Raw genomic sequence first — 25,035 nt, forward strand, 5'->3', positions numbered from 1 at the left:
CACCCCTTCCTATGGCAGCTGGCATCAAGCATTGTGGTGACCAGAGGGAATAAAAGAAGGGACCCCCCTCCACCCAGGACAAAGGAGAAGCCGGGCTTTGGGCATTCCGGCCACTGGAGGTGTCAGCCCCACCTCCAGGCCTATGTTTACCCTCTCCTCAAGGCCCCCAGCCCAGCCCAGGCCGAGCAGGAGGTGCTCAGTGGACCGTTCCTTTGGGCCTAACTGGGGGACTTGGAAGCAGGGCCATGTGTCCAGGTGGGGTTCCCTGGCTGCAGCTGCAGGCTCAGGGCTCACTGCTGCCAGGCAGCCTAGAGTTGCTCCCCTTTTCCATTCCCCCAACCCCCCAAGCAATTGGGTGAACATCTGCCTGCCTAGCCCCAAATCCTGGCTTTCAGCACCCAGGCCCAGCTCAGCAGAGCCAGTGTAGGCTGTTAGGAGACAAATGCCCAGGCTGGACTACGCCCTCCACAGTCCCTGGGGTTCCCATCCTGCTAAACGCTACAGGAGGTCTGCCCAGCCCCACCTCACCTGTCCCCATGCTCAGGTACTGCCTTTCCTGTTTTACCCCCAGAGTGTACAGAGATGCCCCCTACTCTCCTCCCCTGCTTTAAAATCCTTCAATCGCAATTCCACAAAGGACTGCCCTTGCCTATGTGTATCAAAGCAAATCCAGGGCGAGCTCACAAGCAGGAGATGGGAACCTCACCCCCACCTGGCTGAGTCGCCCTGCGGTGAAGACTCCGCCGGGCACAGGTTGTATGGAGTGGAAGGTGGGGTGGGGGAGGAGCAGCAGAGTGCGGGTTTAAACTGGCTCTTACAATCCATCCACAGGGTTTGCACCTGTTTCCCCACGTAGTTTTTAATTGCATCCCGCTTCACACTCAGAAGTGGCCCAGAGTGGACAAGACATTGTGTGGCACCCTTGCAATGGCCCGGGCTGAGCAGCGGGAGTAGAGGATGGGGAGGGTGGGGGGCCCCACTCACCTTCCCAGAAGGCCCCACCCACCTCCCTTACCACCATCTCCAGTGGGTGGTGCAACATTTGGCCTGGCCTCAGATTGCCCAAGACACCATTTGCTCACAGTGGCCACCATGCCCCAATACGTACTTCCCGTTTCGGGACCACCAAGCTCTGGGGACTGGAATGCAGGCACTGGAAGCCCCAGATTGACTTAACCTGTTGACAGATCGTCAGAGAAACTGCTGGTAGGAGGCAGCTGGGGAAGGTGGCGATGGCCAGTGGGCAGGCAGGCCTGGCCCCAGAGCCACTGTGGTACAAAGAGAAAGTCTGACAGAAGAGCAGCCTCAGGCAAGATGGGGGAGCCCAGGCGGCCATGGGGGACAAGTCTCTCCACAGTGCCCTGGGTCTCATGCCTGGGAGGGTGGCCCAGTGTCCATCTTGTCCCATTGATGCTGCCACATCCCAAGGCTCATGTCTCAGAATTAGAACTGCTGACGGGCTGGACATTCTGAGACTTCTTAAGATTAAGTCATTTGACATCTGTGGCTGGTGAATTTCAGGTCTCTAGGGGAGAATCTCAGCACCCCAAAATCCTTGGAACAGGGGCTTAGCCATCCAGCGTCCCCATGTAGCATCCAGAGGGGTTGAGGGTCTGGGCTTCTGAGATGTCGCAGCATCTGAACCCAGAGCAGGAGGGAGGGAACCAGGGCCGAGGCCAAGGAGGCCACTCACAGAGCCAGCCCTGGCTCAAATGCACCTGCCCCAAACTCAGCCACAACGGCCCACTGTCCCCCAGCTGGTCTAGATGACCTCAAAGTTTGGAGAGTCAGGAACAGGGTCTGCAAAAAAAGGAGAAGCAAAGTGAATGGGGGCTCCTCTGTCCCTCACCCCTCAAGCCCACTCCATGAGGCTGTGGAACTCTTCAGGGAGGGTAGGGAGTGAGGCCGACGCCCTGCAGGCCATGAGGTCATGACCTTACAGGCCATGGTGCTGTGAAGGTCAGGAAACACTTACCCAGGGATGGGAAGAAGACATCTCCGGGGCCTGGAGGAGACAGGGGGGTGCCGGGCTCCGAAAGCAGATGCCGCCCAGACTCAGAAGGCTGCCGCTGGGCCACATAGGACAGGGGGTGCCTGACTTTGGCCTCCAGTATCCCCTGGGCAGGCGATGAGGCCTCAAAGCCAGGGTTTTCAATCCCTTGAGTGTTGCTGCCACAGAATCAGAATGGAAGGTCATCTGTGCTGTCTGGAGCGTGAACTCTACCCTCCCTGCCCCCGGCTTTTCTCTCCTCCCTTCCTCTCACCGACATCCCTATCCCCAGGGCTCAGCAGCATCTCCAAGCAAGAAGGCAGGAGCCAGGCCCACAGAGCAAAGGCCATGGGCTGCACCTGCCCACCTGTCCTGAGCTGAGGGCATCAGGGCCCACCAGAACAGACCCCAACTCCTCCCTGACCATCAACCCCGGGCACGGCCAGGAAGCCAAAAATCACAGACACTTCCAGGACTTCAGCCTCAGGTTTGGGGACAAGTTTCTCTTTGGTCAATAGAGTTGATGGCATTAGGATCGAACATCCCCAAAGCCTGTCTTGAGCTGAGGGGAGGGGTTCTCTTCTCTTCCCAGTTGGGAGTAGGATAACTTCTGAAGACCCCTGCAACTCTTAGATTCTAGGTGGGTTGCAAGCAGGACTTCCTTCAACCTGTCTTGAAGATCATCCCTTTCAAACACCTAGAGGAGCTTTGCGTTTGGTGTTGCAGGTGCCGGGGCAGAAACTCGGGTTCCCTGAGGACATCCTCCAGGACAGGCTGCATGCCAGCTTCCTGCCCAGAGCACACCAATACACAATCCCTATCCCCTCTGCCCCTAGACCCGGCCTGCTGCACCACTCTAGGACCCTTCAGCCTCTGCCCTTGTGGCCTGCAGCAGTCTGACAGCTTTCTCCTTGGCGTTCTCTGCAGGCAGGAGGCACAGCTCAAGGGGTGTGGCTGGGGCTGGGCCCGCGGGCGTCCTTTGCATGTTTCACTGTCTGCACCAGATCAGCTGCTTCCTCACTGTCCCCATCCTGGCCCAGGCTGACCACTGAGACCCAAAGGTGGGTGCACAACACATCTGAGCAGAATCAGAGCTCAGCCTGCTGAGTGGGGGTGACAGGAGAGTAGCCAATCCGCACAGATGTGCAGCCTTCAGCAGCAGATGGCAGAGGCTCTTCTGACCAGCTGCTCTAGGCGACTAAACAGGGCCCCTACTGCACAGAAGTATCTCTTCCTGGATAGCCAGCCTAGGAAGTTTTCTCAAGCAGGTCTCCATGGGCCTTACCTGTCCATCCGCACCAGCTCCTGGGCACCTAGGGACAGACAGAGAAGCTGGTCATAGAAGGGAAGGCTTCCCCATACAACATCCCTGCCTCTGCTGGCAGATGCCCTGCAGGGAACAGGAGCGAGCCCAGGAGGGCCCTGCCCAGCTCCAGACTCCATTTCTGCTCACATGGGTGCTGTCCAGCAGTGATTGCGTTCTGTCCAGCAGATGGGGCCTCCACGAGGGGCCCATTTTGACGACTGATAAATGAAACTCTATCTGCATTTTCCAAGCGTGTAAGAACACTATTTGCCATCAAGAGGCCAAAGGCAGCCAGCGCTTTCTCCTATGGCTTAACTTATACAGCGTCAGACCTTCAGATTTAAGTACTGACCAAAGGTCAACTCCTGAATTTTTTAACTGATGTCTCTTGTTTGAATATTTGCCAAGTTCTGGTCTTCAGCCATGACTTACTGTTTAAGGTCAGTGCCTAATTAGAGGGCTCCTGGTCCTCTCTGTCCCATCCCCTACATTGCCTAATAGGGTGGCATTCTAGGGGACATCTCTCAGGGAAACCTTACAAGGTGCGAGTCCCCGATCACTTCCCAGCCACTTCACTTACTTTCTGCTTCTCATCCAAGTTGCTGCCGCTTGCCTCAGCCTTGGAACACCCCACCCCCTAAACTGGCCGCCAATTAGATGCAGTGACCCCAACTTCCCTCTTTCATGCAGCACCCCACGTCCTCCCACAGATGCTTCTCGTTTTAAGGAGCTTTACTGCTGATTACGATGGGGAAACGGATGGTGGGGGAGGGGCACAACAACAGAACAAACACAGGGAAGTTACCCAAAAGTTCCTGAAATCTATTCGAATCATGGCTATTGTTTACGGCCGACTCATGGGTCAGGCTTCGGGCAGGTGCACACGGGTATTCCCTCATCTCATCCTCTGCACCACCCTTTGGGGTGAGGGTTGTTGGTTCCATTTTAGAGCTGGGGAAACTGAGGCTCAATCCAAAGCAGGATGGAAATCCACACCTGTTGGCCTCTCCAGCAAACTGCCCTCCTCAAGGCTCCAAGCCCTTTCCTTTTCTTCCTGAGAGTGCCTCATTCCCGAGCAGGCTCTCCGGCCCGCCTTCCACCAGGGAGCAATGCTGCTCCCCCTGCCCTGCTACCCCGGGTTGCTCTTCTGTTCCAAGCCCTTTACCTGCCCCCACCCACCCCAGCCATGGGTATTCCTGCAGGTAGGTTGTGGTGGGTTCTAGGAGAGGAATAGGGGAGTGCTGAGAGCAAGGGTGAGGTGGCCATAGCCCCCGAGTGACCCACTATGGGGCTCCATGTGGGAGCCCCCAGGAATGAGGGGAGGGAGGGATGACAAGTTGTTAAGGGCCAGCCACAGGAAATAGGTTGTGGGCCAAAAGCCGCCTGGTGCCAGAGCAATCCTTTCTCAGTTACTTCTGCAGCCAGGCAGAGGGGAAGAGGCCAGAGAGGGGAAGCAAGGACAAAAAGCTCCATAGCCCCTTCTTGGAGGACTCAGACTAACCAAGACTCATGGGCGGGGTCAGGAACCAGGCAAGGGGCACTGTCACCTGGCCAGGGTGGGAGGTGAAAGATGTTTGTGCCCATGACTTAAAGCCCAGCCCCACCACTTATTTGCTGTGTGGTTTCTTAGGCAAGTTATTTAACCCCTCCGTGCCTCTGTTTGCCCATCAGTAAAATGGGGACAATGGTAGGACCAAATTCCTGGAGTTGCAATGAGGAATAAGTGAGAGCATTTTTATTATGTGGTGGACTTCTATTCCCTGGAAAGAGCATGCGTTGAAAGCTCTGAGATCGAGTCCTGGCTCTGCCACTTACTAAGTTATGTAACATTCAGCCAGTTATGTAACCCCACTGATCTTAGCCTTCTCATCTGGAAAAAGAAAGGGTTGAGCTAAGTTATCTGTAAGACCCCTTCCACTTCTGATATTCCAAAGGTCATTTTTTGTCCCAACAATTGCTACTAATTACAAAACAAGCACGCCTATACCTTAAACAGGTCCCCCAAGGATTTCTGAGTGGCAGCATTTTTATAAAGTAATTTGAGCTACTCCATATGATCATTCATTCAGAAGACATGTATTGAGTGCCGGGCCAGCACTGCCTGGGAGCCAAAGGGGCTGGTGGGCACTTGGTCCCCAGAAATGGCATGCCTCCTTTCTCTCGGCCATTTTGCCCAGCTCCTGGTGGGAAGTGCAGCAGCTCCTAACTCTCAAATGGAAAGGAATCGTGCCTGCATCGTGCCTTGCTAATCCCAGGCGCTGAGCTGGGAGTTGGAGCAGGTCACCTGCACCGTCCACCCACCCCAGGCAGGTGGGAATACTCACGGCGGTTGGAGGCTGCCTGCCTTTGCTTGTAGACCAGGAGCAGGATGAGGGGGAGGCAGAGGATTCCTACGATGCAGGCACCCGTAGCCAGGGCTGCAGCCGTGATGTCTGAAAGGGCAGAGAGGTAGCCAAAGTGAAGCCCCATTCCCATTGCTCCTCCCAAGTGGAAACTGAGGCCCAAAGAGGGAAGACCAGGCAGCAGGGAGACCCGCCTTTCCCCGGAGTCCCACAGCTAGACCCCCAGCGACTTGCAGGGGCATGGAAGATAAGGGGTTCTCCTTTCAAAGAGAGCCCTGTGCCTGCCGCCACATGCACCTGGAGCACACAGAAATAAGACTAGTCACCTACAGCTCAGGCGGCTCCAGGCAAGAGAGGGAACAGAGTCCTCATCCCAGCCCACAAGGGACAGCTGGAACACCCTTGGCTACGTGTTATTCCCTGAAAAGGGAGAGCAGGGCCTTCGCAGACCCCATGCCACAGAGCTCAAGGTCAAAAGAAGCCTAAGTGATGCAAGAGTTTTGAAAATAGATAGCGGTGACGGTTGCACATTGTGAATGTAATTAATGCCACTGAACTGTAGGCTTAAAATGGTTGAAACGGCAAATAAATTTTACATTATATATGTTTTATCATAATAGATTAAAAGCCCCAACTCATCCCAGAGACTCCTTAGCTCTGGGACGGGGCCTCTGGAACCCCTTGATCTTGCCACACAAGTCACAGGAGAAACACCCGAGGTGAGAACTAGAAAAACGTGAATCCTTGTCCAATGTTTTTCCATTTTAAACTTATTAAATTACCAAAAAAAGTACAAGTTTTTAAAAATATTCAAATATTCTCCTCCCTTTGTACCAACAGTCTCTCTGAAGAGATCATCCCTGTGTGCTGGTTTCTGTGTTGTGGTCCTAGTCATATTCCCTGCAAATACAACAGATGCAGGATCATATGACAATGCTTTTCCCACTGAGCACAGCTTGAACATCCTCTGTCTCACCTACCTCATTCTGCTTAGGGTTTTATCACATTGCTCCCACTAAATTTATTGAAGCAGTCCCCTGTTGGTAAACACGTTGTTTCCATTTTCAGCATAACTAATAATGTAGCAATCAACTTGTGCACGCAGCCTGGCTCACTCAGGAAGGAAATCTGTAGTAAATTCCTAGCGGTCAAAGTGCTGAGCCAAAGAGTATGTGCATTTTCTTTTAGGCTATTGCTAAATTGCCCTCCAAAAAGGTTGTACCGCTTTGCTGTCCCAACAGCATGGGGAGGTTTGATTTATTTCAGGCCATCTGCTGACTGCAGGAGTTTAGTTGGGAACAGACGTGCCCTCGGAACCACAACCAACATAAACGCATTTCCTTCCCAATTTTAGCCTTTCCCAGAGCCAAAAGATGGGCTGGGATGCCTTGTCACAGTGTCAACTTCGCCCCTGAGAGGTAGATGGGCTGTGGTCTAAATGTTGCCTTTGCGCTATTTGTTTGGGAATAAAGGCTGTTTTTGTTTTGCTCTACAATTCAACAGTGTAAACAAGTTTTCAGGAGGTTTGTTCATACCGCAAATGAGAACAAACTGTTTTCAGGCACTTTAGAAGTACCCACTGGTAGAGGAACAGTTGCTATGCTAATTACAAAGCAAGCTCCGCTCCACATTACAGCAGGTTCCCTGCAGATCTCAGCAAGACTGCATTTTGACATGGAATATTGAAAGTAAAGACATTCTATAACCTAGACACCTCAGTATTTCGAAACCCCCATCAAAGGACCTTATTGTGGGCAATATTTGAGAAGCCAGTTGCAAAGCATTCTCTTCTAGTGCTTTGCAGGTCTCCTCTGGACGGCTACTAAGCAACATTTTGTGAGCTTTGCCAGGTGCCATTCATGCCTGTTCCCTGTCTGCCTTTGGAGGGTGAGCTCTCCAAAGACAAAGATATCCCTGCCTAACTTCTGTCCCCACATGGAGATTTCCCCTCTGTGGCCCCTCTATCAGATCAGGACTTAATTTCACTTCAAGAGCCTGAGGCTTCCTTGCAACCTGGGCTGAGTTGACTCTGGGGCAGAGGGGCGTAGAGGTTTGGGGACAGGTCTGTGGATCCAGCTGCTCTCTGAAGCCGCAGGCATCTCTGCAGAGCTCAGCCTCGCCACAGTTCCCCACCCGTTCCCCCAAGCGTGGCCAGTGCCTGGGGCTGGCACTCACAGGGGAGGGCAGGCATGCTCGCTCACCATTCAGAGCCAGGCTTATCCTGGGAAGGTGATCAGGTGCTGGCAGAGGTAGCTGCCGACACCGCACTAAGGAGTGTGCCAGGCCCTGACACAGCAGGGTGGGATGGGAGGGGCCTGGCCTGCTCAGGCAGCCTTTGTCCGGGGCCTGCCTGGTAGCCCATGGGGATATGTGGAGGAGGGAGTTTGGCTGCTGAGGGTTGGGCTGCCTGATTTCCCAGGGAGGAAGCTGGGTGAAAGCAGACAGCACACTCTGCTGCGCTGGGGAGGTGGGAAGAAGTTCACAGGGAGATGAGCTGCCTGGCCCCCTTCTCTGAGCTCACTGAGAAATCACAGCCCCTCAGCAATGCAGGAGCTCCTTGGGCAGCAGCTTCTCTAGTCTCATTCCCCTACCTCAGGCCAACTTGTACTTCCGTGTTATTTCACAGTCAAGCTACACTCTTACTGTTCAAGGATAACATTAAGAGGCTGGGACTGGGGCTGGGCACAATGGCTCAATCCTGTAATCCCAGCACTTTGGGGAGCCCAGGCGGGTAGATCACTTGAGCCCAGGAGCTCGAGACCAGCCTGACCAACATGGCTCCGACCAAAATGCGTGTTCTAATTTTGCTCTTGGCCTGTTTGTTGGTTGGAAAAAAGGGTAGCTGAGTAAAAAGTCAATGTAGCCTTTGAGTTGGGTTTGGTTTAGCTGATCCCCATTCCAGCTCAGGTCCTCGTGCATGTCCTCCTGGATGCCTTTGTATCTGCAGGGCCTAGCAGGGGTGGTCCCCACTGGATGCCTGACACATACAGGGTGTAGAGGGATGTGGAAGCCAAGACCTATGTACTCAGAAGAGGGAGGTGCCCTTGCGTTTTGTCTCCAAGCTGCTGGGTATTTTCACCCAACCTCTCAGTGCCAGGCACCCTTAGAGCAGTGCCTCCTTACCATGTAGGGTACCTCTCTGAGCAAGCACCAGGGGGCTAACTGCTACCCACTGCGCAGCCCCAAGCTGAGAAGAAGGTGAGTAAGCAGAGCTAAGCAGGCCTGCAACCAGATCCCAGCTATGCTACCCTGAGCTGTGTGAGCTTGGGCAAGTTAGCATACATCTCTGGGCCTCTGTTCCCATGGATACAGAGAAGATGGTGACGCCTGCTTCATAGAGTTCTTATAAGAATTCCCTGAGGCTAGGCGTGGTGGCTCACGCCTGTAATCCCAGCACTTTGGAAGTCAAAGTGGGAAGATCAATTGAGCCCAGGAGTTCAAGACCAGCCTGGGCAACATAGCAAGAGTCCATTTCTACCAAAAGTGATTTTTTTGTTTTTTGAGACAGAGTCTCACTCTGTCACCCAGGCTGGAGTGCAGTGGTGTGATCTCGGCTCACTACAACTTCTGCCTCCCAGGTTCAAGCACCTCTCACGTCTCAGCCTCCTGAGTAGCTGGGATTACAGACGCCCGCCACCATGCCAGGCAAATTTTTGTTTTTTTTTGTTTTGTTTTGTTTTGTTTTGTTTTTTTGAGATGGAGTCTCGCTCTGTCACCAGGCTGGAGTGCAGTGGCGCGATCTCAGTTCAGTGTAACCTCCGTCTCCTGGGTTCAAGCGATTTTCCTGCCTCAGTCTCTTAAGTAGCTGGGACTACAAGCACACACCACCATGCCTGGCTAATTTTTGTATTTTTGGTAGAGACGGGGTTTCACCATGTTGACCAGGCTGGTCTCGAACTCCTGGCCTCAAGTGATCTGCCTGCTTTGACCTCCTAAAGTGCTGGGATTACAGGCATGAGCCACCACACCTAACCCCAAAAATAATTTTTAAAAATTCACCAGGCGTGGTGATGCATGCCTGTAGTCCCAGCTACTTGGAAGAATGAACCAGGAAGATCACTTGCGTCCAGAAGTTTGAGGCCGCAGTGAGCTATGATTGTACCACTGCATTCCAGCCTGAGTGACAGAGCAAGATTCTTTCTCAAAAAAAAAAAAAAAAATCCTGAGGCCAGGCGTGGTGGCTCATGCCTGTAATCCCAGCACTTTGGGAGGCCAAGGCAGTTGGATCATTTGTCAGTAGTTTGAGACCAGACCGGCCAACATGGTGAAACCCCGTCTCCACTAAAAATACAAAAATATTAGTCAGGCGTGGTGGTGCATGCCTGTAATCTCATCCTAGCAACTCGGGAGGCTGAGGCAGGAGAATCGCTTGAACCCAGGAGTCAGAGGTTGCAGTGAGCCCAGATCACACCACTGCACTCCAGCCTGGGTGACAGAGTGAAACTGTGTCTCAAAAATATATATATACTATATATTTCATATATATGTAATATATATAATAATATATATATAACATATAGTATATCTATAATATATATTATAGATATAATATATATTACATAGATATATCCCTGAAGTAGTAATACTTAAAAGGACTTAGTCCAGTGCCCAGCACACAGTGGGAACTCAGGAAAGGTAGTTCTGTTCCCCTTCCTTAGCCTCTTCCTCCTCCCTCCCCTACAACAGAGAACATCTGAGGAACACAGAAATCTGAAGTAGTTGAATTCTAGACCCCCAGCCTTCCGAAGTCATAGGGGGATGGTGGGAAGGGCAGCACTTAGCTGCCTGGGGCACCCAGTACCTGTTATGAGGCACTTTCCCTAGCCAAAGGTGACTGCCAAGGCACAGCCACTCCAGAGAGGCAAGAGGAGCAGAGACTCCAGGGCAGATGGAACGGGAGTGGGCTTCTGGGGACTGCACCAAGGAGGAAGCAGAAGGGATGTGCAGCAGCAGAGGAGGAGGACCAGGGTTTCTGTGGGCTTGGGGTGACAAGGCCAGAGTTCCAAACAGGGTCTGGGTGCAGGATGGGGACAGAAGAGAACAGATAACCCAAAAGGGGCAAGAGAATGGTCCCTTACTTTCACTCTCCTGGGAGGAGGATGGGTATGCCACGCAGTTGGATGGTGCATCTTTGCCTGTGGGAACAAACAGAAGGGCCATTAGGTGGGTGTCAGGCCCAGGAGGCCAGGGAGGCTTGTCCAGGCCAGTGTTCCCCTCCCTCTCCAGGTTCTCACGCTAGTGCCTACTCGGCAGTGTTGGCCCAGTGGCAGCCTGCACACATGTGCACCCACACACACACCCTGGCGTGTTCTCACCCAGCCCATTCTCATGCCACTCCCAGTGGCATGTGGATACCTGCCGGCACCCACACCTCTGTCCGAACCACGGGCCCTTGCACTCTCACCTGAACAGAGAGGCAGACACACACACATATTCCCCAACAGCCATTCAGCCATCCACTGAGTCATACCCCAGGGCACCAATCAGTCCCGCTGATGCCTATACCCACGGTAGCCACAATGTCACCATGAGCAGTCACACTCCCAGCCCAGGTACCTACAGCCTCACACATTAAAAAATCTCACTGTCACAAAGAGAGCCAGGTACACCCTCCCTCTCCATCACTCCAGCTAACACACCCACACGCTACACACCCTTGACCACCCCATCTCACCCACACACTCCCTGGAGTGCCAGTGTTACCCATGCAGCCTCACACTCCGCCCAGCACAGTGTCATGCATGGTCACACCATCAGACAGGCAGCCCTCCACACACGCCAGGCTGTCACGTGCAGGATGCCCTCACCTGTCTGCACCTGCAGCTCCATGGCACCGTGGACCCTGTGCTCCGAGTGGTGGTGCCTGATCTCCACCACGAGGCAGCAGTAGAGGCCGCTGTCCAGCAGGGTCAGGTTGCGCATGGTGATGGAGAAGTTGCCATGGTGGTCGGAGGCCGACTCCAGCCCGTGGCGCTGGGCCAGGTCATGGCTGGTGTTGGCAGCCTGGTGGCCTCCGTGGTGCAGGTGAAGGTCCTGGAACGTGAGGTTGCGGATGGGCCGGCGCTCTGAGCAGGTCTGCACCTCACCCCTCGAGCTGCGGTACCACGTCTTGTAGAAGGTCACATCATGCCCTTTGTCCACAGGGCCGAAGAGCCTGCAGGTGAGGGTGACGTTCTGCCCCTCGGGACAGACGTACAGGGAATACAGCGTGGCGACCTTGAAGGTTGCCACCGGACCTGCTCAGAGAGAGGAGAGCCCTGTCACCTGACTGATCCAGCGCTACTCCTGGCACCCCCAGAGCAGAGAAGAACCTTGGCCTCAGCTACTTCCCAGCCTCAGGCCCCGGGCATGTCAGCTGACCTCCCTAAGACTGCCTTCTGCATTTGTTCACGAACCCCACTCCATCCTAGGCTGTTGTGGGGGGAGCCACAGAAGCTTCCCCAACTAGGGGTGCTCTTGGATGCTAGACAGGGCAGGGAGAGACTCGGAGGGCAGCAATGCAGTCGGGTGTGTCCCTCTTCCCAGTAAAGTGTATGCACAGCCCATTGGGTGGGAGGCAGGTTGGGGAGCAGAAACGCTGTTTGGAACAGCAGCTCCTTGTCCTTGGCCGCTCTGTAGGGGCCATCAACACCTCTGCCCCTTCCTACTCCTAGGACTGAACATGCCTTCCCATCCTCACCAGGGAGCACTAAGAGAGCACCTGCTTGTGCAAGGCCTGGGCCAGGTGCTGCATCTCACCTGCATGCTGAATGCATGGCCTCCCCTTGAGCAGATGACGCCTACATTCTCAAGAGTAGAACCCCATGGCAAAGGCAATCCAGTGCCAGCCTTCAGGTCACTTGGAGGAGGGAGGAAACAGCCTTCTGGGGACAGTCAGGGACTTCCTGAAGGAGGGAGGGTCTTTGGACTTGGTGCATAGATAGGATTTCAGCCAGCAGAAAGGGTGTCCTAAGCAAGGTAGTGTGAAAATGGGAAAACCCAGTGTCTGAGGGACCGGGACAGAGAATACGTGAAAGGTCATCTCATCCATGCACTTCCTCCCAGCCAATGTTAGAAAATTGTCTAGTTTTGTTTGGGTTTTTTCACCAAGCAAATGAAGCAATTCCCTGGTCCACTTGGCCTTATCCCAATCCTCCGGCATTTAATCGGGTTGACCCTCAAAAGCATGAGCTTTTGAAAACAGAATATGGGCTAGAGGCCGTGTTTCTAACTGTATGAGCCTCGGTTTCCTCATCTGTGCAGTGAGAAAACTATTGGCTACAATGCAGGGTTGTGAGAGGACTAGATGAGGGAAAGACGAGAACACAAGATGTGAGCTCTAATGCCCTCTGCAGATCTCTGAGGGATACCTACAATTATTATACGTTAGTGTTATTTTTATTTTATTTTTTTATTTGTTTTTGAGACGGGGTCTCCCTCTGTTGCCCAGGCTAGCCTTGAACTCCTGGCTTCAAGCAATTCTCCTGCCCCGGCCTCTCAAAGTCTTGAGATTACAAGTGTGACCCACCATGCCTGGCCGGTGGTATTTTTATTTTAAATGGCATGTCAGGCTATTGTGGGTCTAGTAGAGAAGGAAGGAGGGTTAGAACTATGTACAGAATCCAAACTGATACATCCTTTTCATTGCCCCAGCCAGGGGCATTGCCCAGAGCCAAGATAACACCACATCCTCCTTCAGACGCCCCTTCCCTGCCCTTAGAGCTCAGGATCCTTGGCGGCAGGCTGAGACCCACTGGAAGAGCTGAAAGCCTTGTCCAGTCAAGAGAGAGGCAGCCTGGTGGGGCTTCTGGAGTTGGCCAGCCTGCATTGGACCAGTAGCTGTGAGCCACTTAGACGCTGAGCCCCGACTCCTCACTCACAGATGTTTTACCCAGAAATGAAAACATTTCCCTGGCAGAGTTGAGGCAAGGGTTAGTAATAATTCACACGAAGTGTTCTGTAAGTGCCATGCGAGTAGTCGGTGCTTGGTATTTGGGAGCTAGACAGGTCTCTAATTCATTCAGCAAGTCAAGAAGCGCCTCCTAGGAGTGAGAAGCACAGTGGGATGGAGAAGCCAGCTTTAAAGTCTTTCCTGCTAAGGTGTGAATGACTGATAACAACTTGTGATCCGATCCTGGGTGGCTTGTGTTTAAAGGAGAGTCTCTAAAGGCAGCAAAGCCCCATACGGCATGTCGGGAGGAGTGGAGTTTTAGGCAGAGAGCCAAGTCTGGGAGCCCCAGATTTTTAGAGTCATTGTCAGGGTGAGCAGAGATTTCAGAACTTCTTTGGCAAGATACAGGTCTCCTTTTCAGGCAGAAACACAGAGACCCAGAAAGGGAAAGTGGTTGGACTGAAGTTCCAGAGTTCCAGAAGGTATGAACTCAAAGCCTGGACCATGGGGGACCTCAGGTGGTGCAGGATCTAGGTGGAACTGTAATAAGAAGACATAGCATGTGTTGTGCACTATGCTGAGGGTTTCATGGGCTTATCTAACAATGATATAAGGTATTGCTTTTATTCCCATTTCACTGATGAAGAAACTAAGGCACAGAGAACTTATGTAACTCACTGATGATCACACAGCAAGCAAGTGCTAGAGCCAGAATTGAACTCAGGCATGCAGACACTACACTGATGAAAAAAGTCCAGAAACTGGAAGCCCACAGGCTACATCCAGCCTTCGCACATATTTCATTGGATCCTCAAAATCTTTTTAATTTTCTTGAGATGGCAACATTTAAAAACCAGGAATTTGACATGAAAATTCTGACTTCCAGCTCTCCTTAGAAAATCAGAAGATAACGCTAAACCAGCTTTCCCACAGGGCAACTGTCAGCTGGAGCTCAGTAGCAGCTTTTGGGGGACATCGGCACTCCAATTCGCCACAGTCCGTACTACTCCCTAATAATTCCACCTGGCCTGCTTCACTCTGTCACCGTGGTTTCTTGGCCCTATGGACATTTGATTTGTGATGAATGAGTGTGGCTCCTTGGGCTAGCTGGCATGGGACTCTACTGCCCAAACCCAGTATGCTACAGATCTGACCCACAGACTCAAGAGAGGAGGTGGTCCACCCAGGGTCCCCAGGGGAAGCCTGGCTGGCAGTGCAGGGACTAGCCAACTCTCCTCTGACTGCTAACCCACTGCCCTTACCCCCGCAGCAGGCTCAGTGGAAAAGGAGCCCCAGGAAGCTTGGCTGTGCCCCTGGTTTTGTCCGTGCTGGCCTGGACTTCCCCTTCACACCTAAGTGGGGTGGGTGTGGCTGCAAAACCATGGCCCTGCGGGAAACAGAAGTGAGGAGGACCTAGGGAAAGGGCTCTCCCACCTGGTTCTTCCCAGGAAGAACCAAAACCCGCCCCAAGAGTGGGTCTTGTGCTGCCCCTTTCCCCAGCAGGCCATGTGGCAGGTCTGACCAGCACCTCTCCCAGCTTCTGCCCCTTTCTCCCTTTGTCTGACATTGCCTCCTACCCCAGAGCCACCCCAGGGCTGGGAGCTGAATTCAGCTCCAGCTTTAGTTATGGTACTATTTACCACCAGGACACACACCTTGGGGGCTGGCTGAAGGGCTGGCTCAGCAGACACAGGGCTGCAGGCAGGGCAGGTAGAGTAGAGCTGGCGGCCAAAGCTGAGCTGGGTGGGGTTGGGGGCCCTCAAGTGGACAGAGGTGTGGACAAGTGGGGCTAGCGTGGTTGTTGGCCTGAGTATCTCTGTGAACAAGGTGGGGCAGGGCACCAGGCTCAGGGTGTAAGCAATGGGGTTAATGACCCCAGGATTGTACCCATAGCACCCGCAGCAGTGGGGAAGGTATGTTCTCCCCTGGAGGCAACTTCCTGGAGATGCACGGAGGACGGGGGTGGGTGCATCAGAGAGAACGCAGGGTTCAGGGAGTGCTGTAGAGGGGGCATTGCTCAATCCCCCACACCTCCCCACCCCTCACACACCAGCCACCCATCCCACAGGTCCCAAAGGAGTTGTTCCCCTTTTAGAAAAAAAGGAGAAGCTGCCCTAGGATTCAAGTTTGGGGAGCAGGGGAGGATGCCCAGTTTCAAGCAAGCGGGCCGGACAGGAGAGGGTCCAGGACAAACCAGAGGGACAGGACAAAACAAGGATCCATGGGGGTTTGTCCTGGGGAGGGAGGGAAGGCCAGAAAACACCCCATTTACTGTGTCTGAGACTCCAGCTGGGACAAGGCGCACGGCAGCCTGTCCTCAGGAGGACGCTCGAAGGTATGGTATTGGGGAGAGGGGCAGTGCACGGTGTGCAGAGGGGCCTGTACGCGCCCTGCGGCCTCCACGTCTGCGCACATGCACGTGTGTTGTCAGGGGAGCTGTTCAGCCCGGCTAAAATTACAATTCTTTGGCGAGAGGATGTTGCTTATTGTCAGGAACAGATCCTTTCAGACACCTGGGTCATTGTCGGAGACCGGGGAAAGTGGGTGGGGAGGAAGGCCCCTGGCTCCAGGGTGGCCAAGAGCATGTGGGACAGGAAAATGACCTGGGGCCTGGGCCTGAGAGCATGTGCCAGGCGGGAACCGTCTGGTTGCTATGCTGCTGTCAAGACCCAGTGCCCCCGGACCCCCACTCGCCACCTGCCACTAGGTAAGGAGGCAGGGCCACCTAGAGGAAGAGTGCCATGAACCTGGGAAAGCCTGAGTCTCAAGAGTAAAACTCTCGCTTGGATTGCGAGGTCCTGGGGCCTCAGTGTCCACTTAGTTGTGCCCTCATTGTGTGCCCCTGGGCAGGTCCTACCCTTCTCTGAGCTTCCCTTTCTTCATCTCAACCTGAGGGCTGTCCCATGTTCCGAGGCCCCCTCCAGCTCTAAAATCCTGTGGCCAGGAGGGAAGAGCTGTGTTATGACCATGTGTTATGTGTAGGCACTTGCTGAGCATCTTATACCTGTCACATTTAATTCTCATAACACCCCCGACATGGGTGGTATCATCCCCACTTTAAAGATGAGGAAACAGACTCAGAGAAGTGACTTGCCCAAGGCCACACAGCCCTGCGTGACTGAGCTGAGACTCACACCTTGGACAGGCCAGCACTGCAGACAGGAAGAGCCCCCACCTCTCCAGAACTCTCCAGTGGGCAGGCAGGGTTGGTGCCTCATCCTTCAGCTATTTAGAAAGAATGAACTGACCGTGCATTGACCTCCACGCCCTCCGTGCAACACTCCTGCTCTGCCTCAGACCCAAGCTGAAAACATCATTCTTTCATTCCGCAAATATTTACCAAGGTCCTAACATGGGCCAGGGCCAGGCCCAGGCAGGGAGGCTGTGGGGATGCAGAGTTCCATCAGGGGCATCTGCTCAGAACTTGGGCCTGGGCCTGGGCCTGTGATTTCTAGCTGTAGCACCCTCAGATGTTTCTGTCCTAGTACAAGGGAAAGGAGCTCTTGTTGGCATCTTCTCAGAATATCAGTTTTTGTGACCTTCACCTCTCTCTACCCAGCAGGCCCCGGGTGACCCCTGTGAGTGTGCACGGGATGGGTGTGTGTGGGTGTGGACAGGCCTGTGTGTTTTTCATGACGGGGCGTGAGCTTAGCCCACAGTCACCAAGGCAACACCCCAGCCTTTGGAGGTGGGACCCAAGCTTCGTTAGTCGCGCCTAGGAGGCCCCACCCAAACAGCTGAACTCTGACCAGCTGCTAGGGGTTGTCAAGTAAACAGTTATTAATTGACTGCTGTGGCTGGCCCCGCACTAGATGCAAAATGTCTCGTCCTTGGTCTCACAGGACATCCCAAAGAGAATGGGACCTGGTTCTAGCTCCCCGCCAGGCCCCATCCCCCAGGATAGTTCACAGGCTGGGGCTGGGGCTGTGTTCTGTCTTTATCAAGATGCAGAGGGAAACAGAGGCATGGATCAATCAGGCTGGGTCTGCCAAGGCTAAGAAAGGAAGCGTGGCAAGGCAAAGGCTGAGGGCCTGAAGCCAGCAAGTCTGCCCTGGGGCTTTCTGGCCAGTGAGGACAAAGGGCATCTCAGATGTGTTTATTGATACCTGCCCCCGCAGGAAGTGTCCATTCACATCAGACCAAGGGGGCTGGGAAGGGGAAGCCAGGCTCTATTGAAGGAAGCGGCACTTCCAGCACCTTGGGAAAGCGTCCGTGCATCCGGGGCTGGGGCTGGAGGCTAGCATGCCTCCCCGGGGAGGGCCTAGACAGCTGGCCAGAGGTCCTGGCCTGTGGATGCTTCTGTGGATGAACCCCTCCCAGACTCCCCAGGCCCTTTTGGAGGAGGACTGTGTGCAGGCCAGGCTCCCAGCTCCAGCCAGCCACCCTCATGATCCTGTGCCGTGAAGATGTCCTCAGGGTCCATCTCAAGTCTTTTTGCCCCCTACTATTCTGTACCAGGCATCATTCTAAGTACTTGTTTGTTTGTTTGGGTTTATTGTTGTTGTTGTTGTTTGAGACAGAGTCTCACTCTGTTGCCCAGGCTGGAGTGCAGTGGTGCAATCTCGGCTCACTGCAACCTCCGCCTCCCAGGTTGAAGCAACTCTCCTTCCTCAGCCTCCCGAGTAGCTGGGACTACAGGTGCCGCCACCACGCCCGGCTAATTTTTGTATTTTTAGTAGAGACGGGGTTTCACCATGTTGGCCAGGCTGGTCTTGAACTCCTGACCTCATGTGATCCGCCCATCTCGGCCTCCCCACGTGCTGGGATTACAGGCATGAGCCACTGTGCCTGGCTGTTTGGTAGGTTTTCTTTAGAGAGCTAGGGTCTTGCTCTTCACTCAGGCTGGAATGCAGTGACAACGAGATCATAGCCCACGGTAACCTCAAACTTGTGGGCTCAAGCTATCCTCCCACCCCTGCCTCCCAAGTAGCTAGGACTACAGACACACGCCACTATGCCCAGCTAATTTTTAAATTTTTCGTAGCAATGGGGTCTCGTTATGTTGTCCAGGCTGGTCTCCTGGCTTCAAGAGATCCTCCCACCTCAGCCTCCCAAAGTGCTGGGATTACAGGCATGAGCCACCGTGCCCTGCCTCATTCCAAACACTGTTTACATGGATTAGTTTATGTAATCCTTCCACCCTATGCGGTAGGTACTAGTATAATCTCCATTCTACAGATGAGAAAACAGAAGCACAGAGAGATTAGTATGTTGCCCACGGCCTTACAACTAATAAGTGATGGTGCCGGGATCTGAACCCAGGTAGTCAGCCTCTGGAGGTCTGGTGCCATCTGACTACTCTCTAGAGACTAGAGGTAGCTGGGGACTGACTGGAGGCCCCACCTCCTTCCTGAAGACGGACAAATGTCATGACCAATGAAAGCCCAGCTTGCCTGGCCACGTCTACCACATAGTTTTACTTTTGGTTTTACATTAAATAACATTGAATCATATATAGAAGAGGTTATTCCCTTTTCAATTATTTCAGTCCTGATTACATCAAAGAGAAAGGCCCAGTTTGATGCTAATATGTCTCTAAAACATCTCTCTCTCACTTGCTAATCTCCTTTTCTTTTAAAATTTTATTTTATTGTAATTTTTTGCAAGGGAAAACAGCAGTTTTCAGACTCAGAGCCTTCCCAGGTTAAAGTTTCCAACTAGAATTTAATACCCTTACATGGTTTTCCTGTTACGTACTTTTATGGTTTTGTTCTATTTATGACAAGTGATACTGGCTTTCCACTAATGACAGCGATAAAAAGTTTCCTTTTAAAAATCTACATACGCAAATAAAAGAATGAGTAGATTTAAAGAAAAAATAACTAAATATTGTGAAAGGCAGACACTGCAGAGATCACAAAGGTGATAAGCAAATGACTGCAGCTAGGGAAACACCGGTGTGGAATTACCCTTCAGAGGAGGGTGGTCAGCCTCACTGAGACCATGTCACCCAACCTGTCCATTGCACAGACAAAGGGGAAGTGTGTGTTTGTGTTCCCATGATGAGTGAACAGCAGAGGCAGGGTTTGACCCCAGGTCCCCATGGGAAATAAGATCCTATGCAGAAAGGCTAAAGGAATGGGCTTGCTTGGCTTGGTAAGTAGCAGAGCAACCTCATTACCGGATTACTCATTCATGAGCAAGATGGTGGCCACTGTCTTTGTCTTTGGGGATAGCCAGCCAAAGTGAATGGACTGAATGTAAAAGAATCAAATGTAAGAAAGATCCCACCAAGATAAGCAAACCCAGGACCAGGCTTGCCTTCAATGTCTCCATCTCCAGACAACTTTAAGAGGAGAACCTGCAGGCACCTCCATGGGCATTTCAGACTGTGAGGACCCATCGGGGCTCACAGGTAGCTGGATGCAGCCCATGCACCCTTCACACTCCAGGTTTTGGAGAATCTAGTCCCAGTGAAGCTCACCAATGCCTTCCCAGGCCCTGGGCACTCCATAAGGCCCTGTAGGGAGCAAGGACCTTAGATGGAAAACCAGTGGCATGTGGCCTGCAGAAGCCAAGAAATCCCATAACATTACACAGTATTCACGAGCAGGTGGGTTCTGTGTTAAGTGTTCGTTCATTGGCTCTTCACAGTAGCCCTCCAAGGGAAGTGTTATCATCATCCCCGTTTTAGAGGTAGGGGAACCTGCTCAGGGATACTGAATAACTTGTCCAGTATCACAGAGCAGTAAATGGCCATCTTGGGATTTAAGCCTAGGTCTGAGTGACTCGCAAAGCCCAAGAGTTAAGCAAGGGGTTGTATGGAAGCCCTAGCGTGCAAGTCCCTGGCTTCGCCATATACAGGCATGCTGGGACTGCTGCTAAGGGCATCTATGGGGCCACTGGAAGCCACAGTGCTGATCCCTGGCCCACCCTCCCTTGGGAGACCAGACTGACCCTGGATCATTGGTTGGCTAAAGCCTGGGGCCTCAAGCTTGGTATGTGGGGCTCGCTCACTGCCAATGGGTCGTCACTGAGGATCTCTTTCTTCCTTTCATCTGCTCAGGCCTAAGACCCCAAACACTGTGTGCGGATAGGGAGGTGGCCCCTTTAGCATCTCAGCAGCACACTCCTGCCTGGATCACGCTCTCAGACCTCAGCAGAACGTTTGCCCTGCTTGGGAGGAAACACGAACAACCAGTACAGCTCAGCAAGAGGCTCCCAGTATTGCTGGCCCTTGGGTGTCCCTGGCATTGAGTAGATGCCCCCTCATGCAAGGGACTGATCTCAAGGCTGTTCCTCTCTACTCCAGAGCCTCTGGGCAGTGGGTTGTGGATTTCCTAAGAGCTGACCATTGCTGCGTCAGAGGCTTGCAGCACTGGGTTACTCAACAAGGCCCTGCAGCCTGGTTTGCTGTGAAGGGGAAGATGGGGTCTCTCGTCCCTAACCCCAGTGCACCTCTATGAACTTAAATGTGCTCATCCCAGAGGTTGGGACTCCTGAGTCAACCCATGAGGACAGGGCAAGGGCAGTAACTGCCTCAGGTCCTGGGAATGTCTGTGGGGAAGAAGAGGCTCTGCCACCCTTGAGATCTGCTGGGTCCTGGTCCCAAAGTGTACCCCTCCACCCATCTCACCCTGAGTCAGGCCCAGGAAAGGAGTATCTCTGGTGTTTCCTGGGCTTCTGAACACCACATTCATTACTACCATTCTCCTCAGTGCTGGCCCAAACCCAAGAGCTGCAGAACAGGCTGGTGCCGGACACTGTGTCTCACCTTCCCTGGCATAAAGGCTTTGACCTTGGGCAGCACACCCAGGGCAACCCAGCACCTTGGCAGGCTGGTGATCAATCTTCTCAACTTACAGATCCTGCTGACCATGCCTGCAACCAGGCCTCCCATCCGCTATCCCCCTCAGTGCACACCGTCCTAGGGAGTTGGGTGAATATCTATTATAGTGTGTCCATGTCACAGTTCAGAATACTGAGGTCCCAGAGCAATTCAAATGCTTCTGACTCCTTTCAGTGGAAAGCTGCAGCCAGCCTAAATCATCTCCCTGTGCTGGGCCCAGGAAGAGATGGCTCTTTGGTGTGCCATGTTGTTTGAGTAGCCAAGACCTCTGGAAGTAAAGGCACCTGGCCATATAAGCAATACAGGGGAAGGCGTCCCGAGCCCCTCTTGGGGCCTCTCTGCTACTGGGTGTTCTGCAAGCTGGGTCCCTATGGGTCTCTAGAACTGTTTCTCAAATTGGGGCTGCTGAACAGAGGGCAGCCCAGCCAAGTGAGGGCAGGAAGTGGGCAAGAAAGCAGGAAGGTCGCCTGGGAGGACAGGGCAGGGCAGGGCAGGTGGCCCATGACAGGAGGGATGCTGACTTGCCTGCCTGCCACCATCCCCTGTTCCTTCTGGAAGCCATGCCCTGCCGTAAGCCGTGGCCTTGGTGCTGAGACTGTCCACTCCACCTCCCGTTCTCCTCTTCCCTCTGACTGTCACCTTGAGGAGCATCCACCCTAGGGCTTAGGCAGCTGTGTCTGTGACATGTGGAGCCTTCCTCCTCCTCAGAGGCCCAGGCCAGCCTCCAAGGGCTGAGATAGCCAGCAGCCTGTGGGCACCCAGGTTGCTGAGGCATCTTCCAGGTTCAGCCTCCTCCTCTCCGTCTTATCCCATCACCCTCTCCTTCTGTTCCATCCCGCCCATTGGTTCCCTCTGCCAAGCCCTCCACCTCCCTCCTGCCTCCCTCCGAGTCCCTGCATGACTCATACTTTCCCTGGGTCCTCCCCATAAAGTTTGGTTCCACAGACTCTTTGAAGAAATCCAGCCTCTTCAGCTCTGGGCAGGCAAGAACCAGGCAACCAGGCCATGGGTACCAGGGCCTCTGCCCCCAGCCCAGGAACCTCTGTGTTCAGGCTAGGATACTATCTGAACATGCTGACAGTCTGGACTTTGGAAGGGGAAAGTGGTGTTTCCCTGTGTGGGCTTCTGTGTTTGAGCTGAGGAAACTGAGACCAGAGATGCTGTAAGTTACCCAGGGACCTAGAAGGGGCTCGTGGCTGAGCTGAAGAGTGTCCCACATCCTCCCCAGTACCCCACACTGGTCCCTGAGTGGCAGCCTTGCTAGGATGGCAGGAATCAGCTGACCACTTATTCCTGGGCTATCAGACCCTTAGAATCGGGACCAGGTGGGCAGTGTTGCCTCTGTGTCTGAAAGTGGGCCCACCGTGACCAGTGCCCACCAAGGCTCAGCCAGGGGTTTCACCAGGGCAGAGCATACCACGCCCTCTGTGTCCTCTGCAACACTAGAGCCCTGAGACTAGAGGGGCAAAAAGATGCCAGCTGTCAAAAGCCGGTGACATCCACCAGAACACACTGACCACCCCCACCCTGTGCCTCTCCTTCTCTGCAGAAGCTACCTGTGCCTGGGGCTCTCTGGGCAGGGAAGGGCTGGACAGGCAGCCCTCAGGGGACAGCCCTGCCTGCCACTTGGGCAGCTATCAGAGCATGCAGATGTACCTGATGCCTAGCTGGGACACTTGGCACAGTTGCCACTGCACCCTGCCCAGTGGTCCCAGCAGCCTCTGGACGATGGGTGGAGTGGGGTGCACGGTCAAACAGGCTGAGAGGGATCCCAGGACGCCCCCATCCCACAGTTCCCACTCCAGTCTGCTGTCTTCTCCCAGCTCTTCCCCAGCGCCCCGCCTCCCCCGACCTTACCTAGGGACGAAGTCAGGAAGAGGACGAAGAGCAGGGATCCCCAGCGCGAGCAGCCGGCCTCCGGGGCCGTGGGGACGCCCATGTCTCCGTTAGACGCGCAGAGGAACTTCTGGTGCCGGGGAGCGGGGGGGACGCCGCCGGCGCGGGGAAGCCTCCCGCGAGTTGAGTGCGAGCGAGTGCGAGCGAGTGCGAGCGAGTGAGCGCAGCGGGCGGCCCCAGCGCCGCGCTCCAGGCACCCGCCCCCGTCCCGCAGCGCCCCCGGCGGGGCGTGTGGGAGAACTGCCTCTCAGAGGACCGCGTGGGAGGGGCTTCCCGGAGACCGGCCCCGTGGGTGGGGAGCCAGCGTGCGTCCCAGCGAGTCAACTCTACTTGATCGGCAGTTTAAAGCCCGTTCTACAGTCCCCTAGTCCTTTTGGAGAGATTATTATTGCTGCGCAGCCTAAGAAGTAGGTCTACCTCTAACAGCGTGATAGACGTTACCATGGCTTGCATCTGCCGTCAGCCACCAGCCTTTGAGTGGTCTGGGGACAGAGACTTGTATCTTACATCATCCAGCCAGACCAGGGCTTGGTATGTGGTAGGCACTCCCAGTTGTGGAATGAGTGAGTGAATGAGTGAATGAATGAAATCTGACATTGTGAAGAGCTAGGCAAGCTGGAACCAGTTTAACTGTAGATTCAGAGCCTGAGGCACCCTGAGTGCATGCACACACACACACAGAGAGAACAGATGCAGGACTGCACACCAGGATCAGCACATCCCTACCCCGGGACACAGACAGGTATGCAGGCAACACCTGTTGGCGTGCCCCACAACATATCCTGCAAGCTCCCTTCCAGCAGAGGCCTCAGCTGTCAGCCGGGCTATGCCCCGGCCCTCCCTCCCTGGTGCCTGGATATCTGCAGGACACTCTGAGGCACCCTAACTTCTAGTGCCTCTGCTCTTGCACCCACACCCAGCACTGCTGGCACCACTGGAATGTCTCTCCCCTCCTCTCCAAATTGTTCTCATCCCTCAGGGCTCAGCTCAAGTCCTCCCACTTCACAAAATGTCCTGACCCTTCCTTTTCCCCTGGCAAATCCTTACTGTCCACACTCCCTTCAGCTACCACCTCCAGCCTGAGATAACCAAGCAGTTGGTTCTTCTTCCGGCTCTTCTGCCCTCCGGAGCTAAACTACAAACCTCTCCCTGATGTTTCTGAGTCCCTAGCACAAAGCTGGGCGTGGAGAAGGTGTTTATTGCACTCTTATCTGAATGGACAAACCGATGAATGAGTGAGTGATTATGTGATGGAGGAGCTGAGGTGATCGTGGCCAGGACCAGGGATCGAAGGAGTGGAAGAGCACAGCCGTTTTACTCAGTTTACCCCAGTCTAGCTGAAGCTTCCAGGGGTTTTTCTGGCCCTTTAGGGATCTTGGGTTCATAGGTGACTCCTAGGCTGAGGGGCAGAGGACACCCAAAGTCTGACTGGGTGAGGAACCAGGGTAACAGGACTGAATGGGAGCCAGGAGTTCTAGGGGCCTTGTGGGTGACCTGATCCAAGTCATGGGCTCTCTGGAGGCCCTTAGCCCTTGCTCTCAGGGCAGGAAAGGCTACAACAGAGGAAGGCTGAGGCATCATGTTGTTACTAAGTGACCTTGTGCAGGCCCAGTTCCCATGGAGCCAGGGAACTCCCCCAGGATGGGAGCTTCAGAGGCTGCCAGGACATAACCCAGGTCCTTGGGCATGCTCCTGGCCTTGTGACTCCACTTCGGGAGGCAGCCCAGGGCCCTTCCTGCTGGCACAGTGTGAGCTCCCTTCCACCAGGGGAGGTACAAAGCCAACTGAGATCAGGTGGACACTGGGCCATTCTCACCCTGACATCCTCTGGCAAAAGTGAGG

The 25,035-nt window shown here is 54.0% G+C and overlaps 2 protein-coding genes across 3 annotated transcripts in view; one reads left to right on the top strand and one right to left on the bottom strand.

Annotated features, from left to right (window-relative positions):
- The window catches only part of LOC111537879 (cadherin-23), an 89,771-nt gene that overhangs the window by 25,518 nt on the left and 39,218 nt on the right, over positions 1-25,035 (top strand). The gene's annotated exons all lie outside the window — the stretch shown is intronic.
- On the bottom strand, positions 829-23,410 carry VSIR (V-set immunoregulatory receptor). Of its 2 annotated transcripts, XM_023205003.2 has the most exons (7): positions 23,155-23,409; positions 11,446-11,874; positions 10,717-10,773; positions 5,621-5,728; positions 3,276-3,303; positions 1,976-2,169; positions 829-1,800 (listed from the first exon to the last, which is right to left on the bottom strand). In XM_023205003.2, exons 1-7 carry the CDS (start codon positions 23,234-23,236, stop codon positions 1,763-1,765), a joined length of 936 nt encoding a protein of 311 aa, XP_023060771.1. In that variant the 5' UTR covers positions 23,237-23,409; the 3' UTR covers positions 829-1,762. The 2 variants fall into 2 exon arrangements, with proteins under 2 accessions (XP_023060771.1, XP_023060770.1); XM_023205002.3 differs by lacking the exons at positions 829-1,800; positions 1,976-2,169; positions 3,276-3,303; positions 5,621-5,728 and having other exon boundaries at positions 10,212-10,773; positions 23,155-23,410.

Source organism: Piliocolobus tephrosceles, chromosome 9, assembly GCF_002776525.5.
Source record: "Piliocolobus tephrosceles isolate RC106 chromosome 9, ASM277652v3, whole genome shotgun sequence".
NCBI classification, from domain to species: domain Eukaryota; kingdom Metazoa; phylum Chordata; class Mammalia; order Primates; family Cercopithecidae; genus Piliocolobus; species Piliocolobus tephrosceles.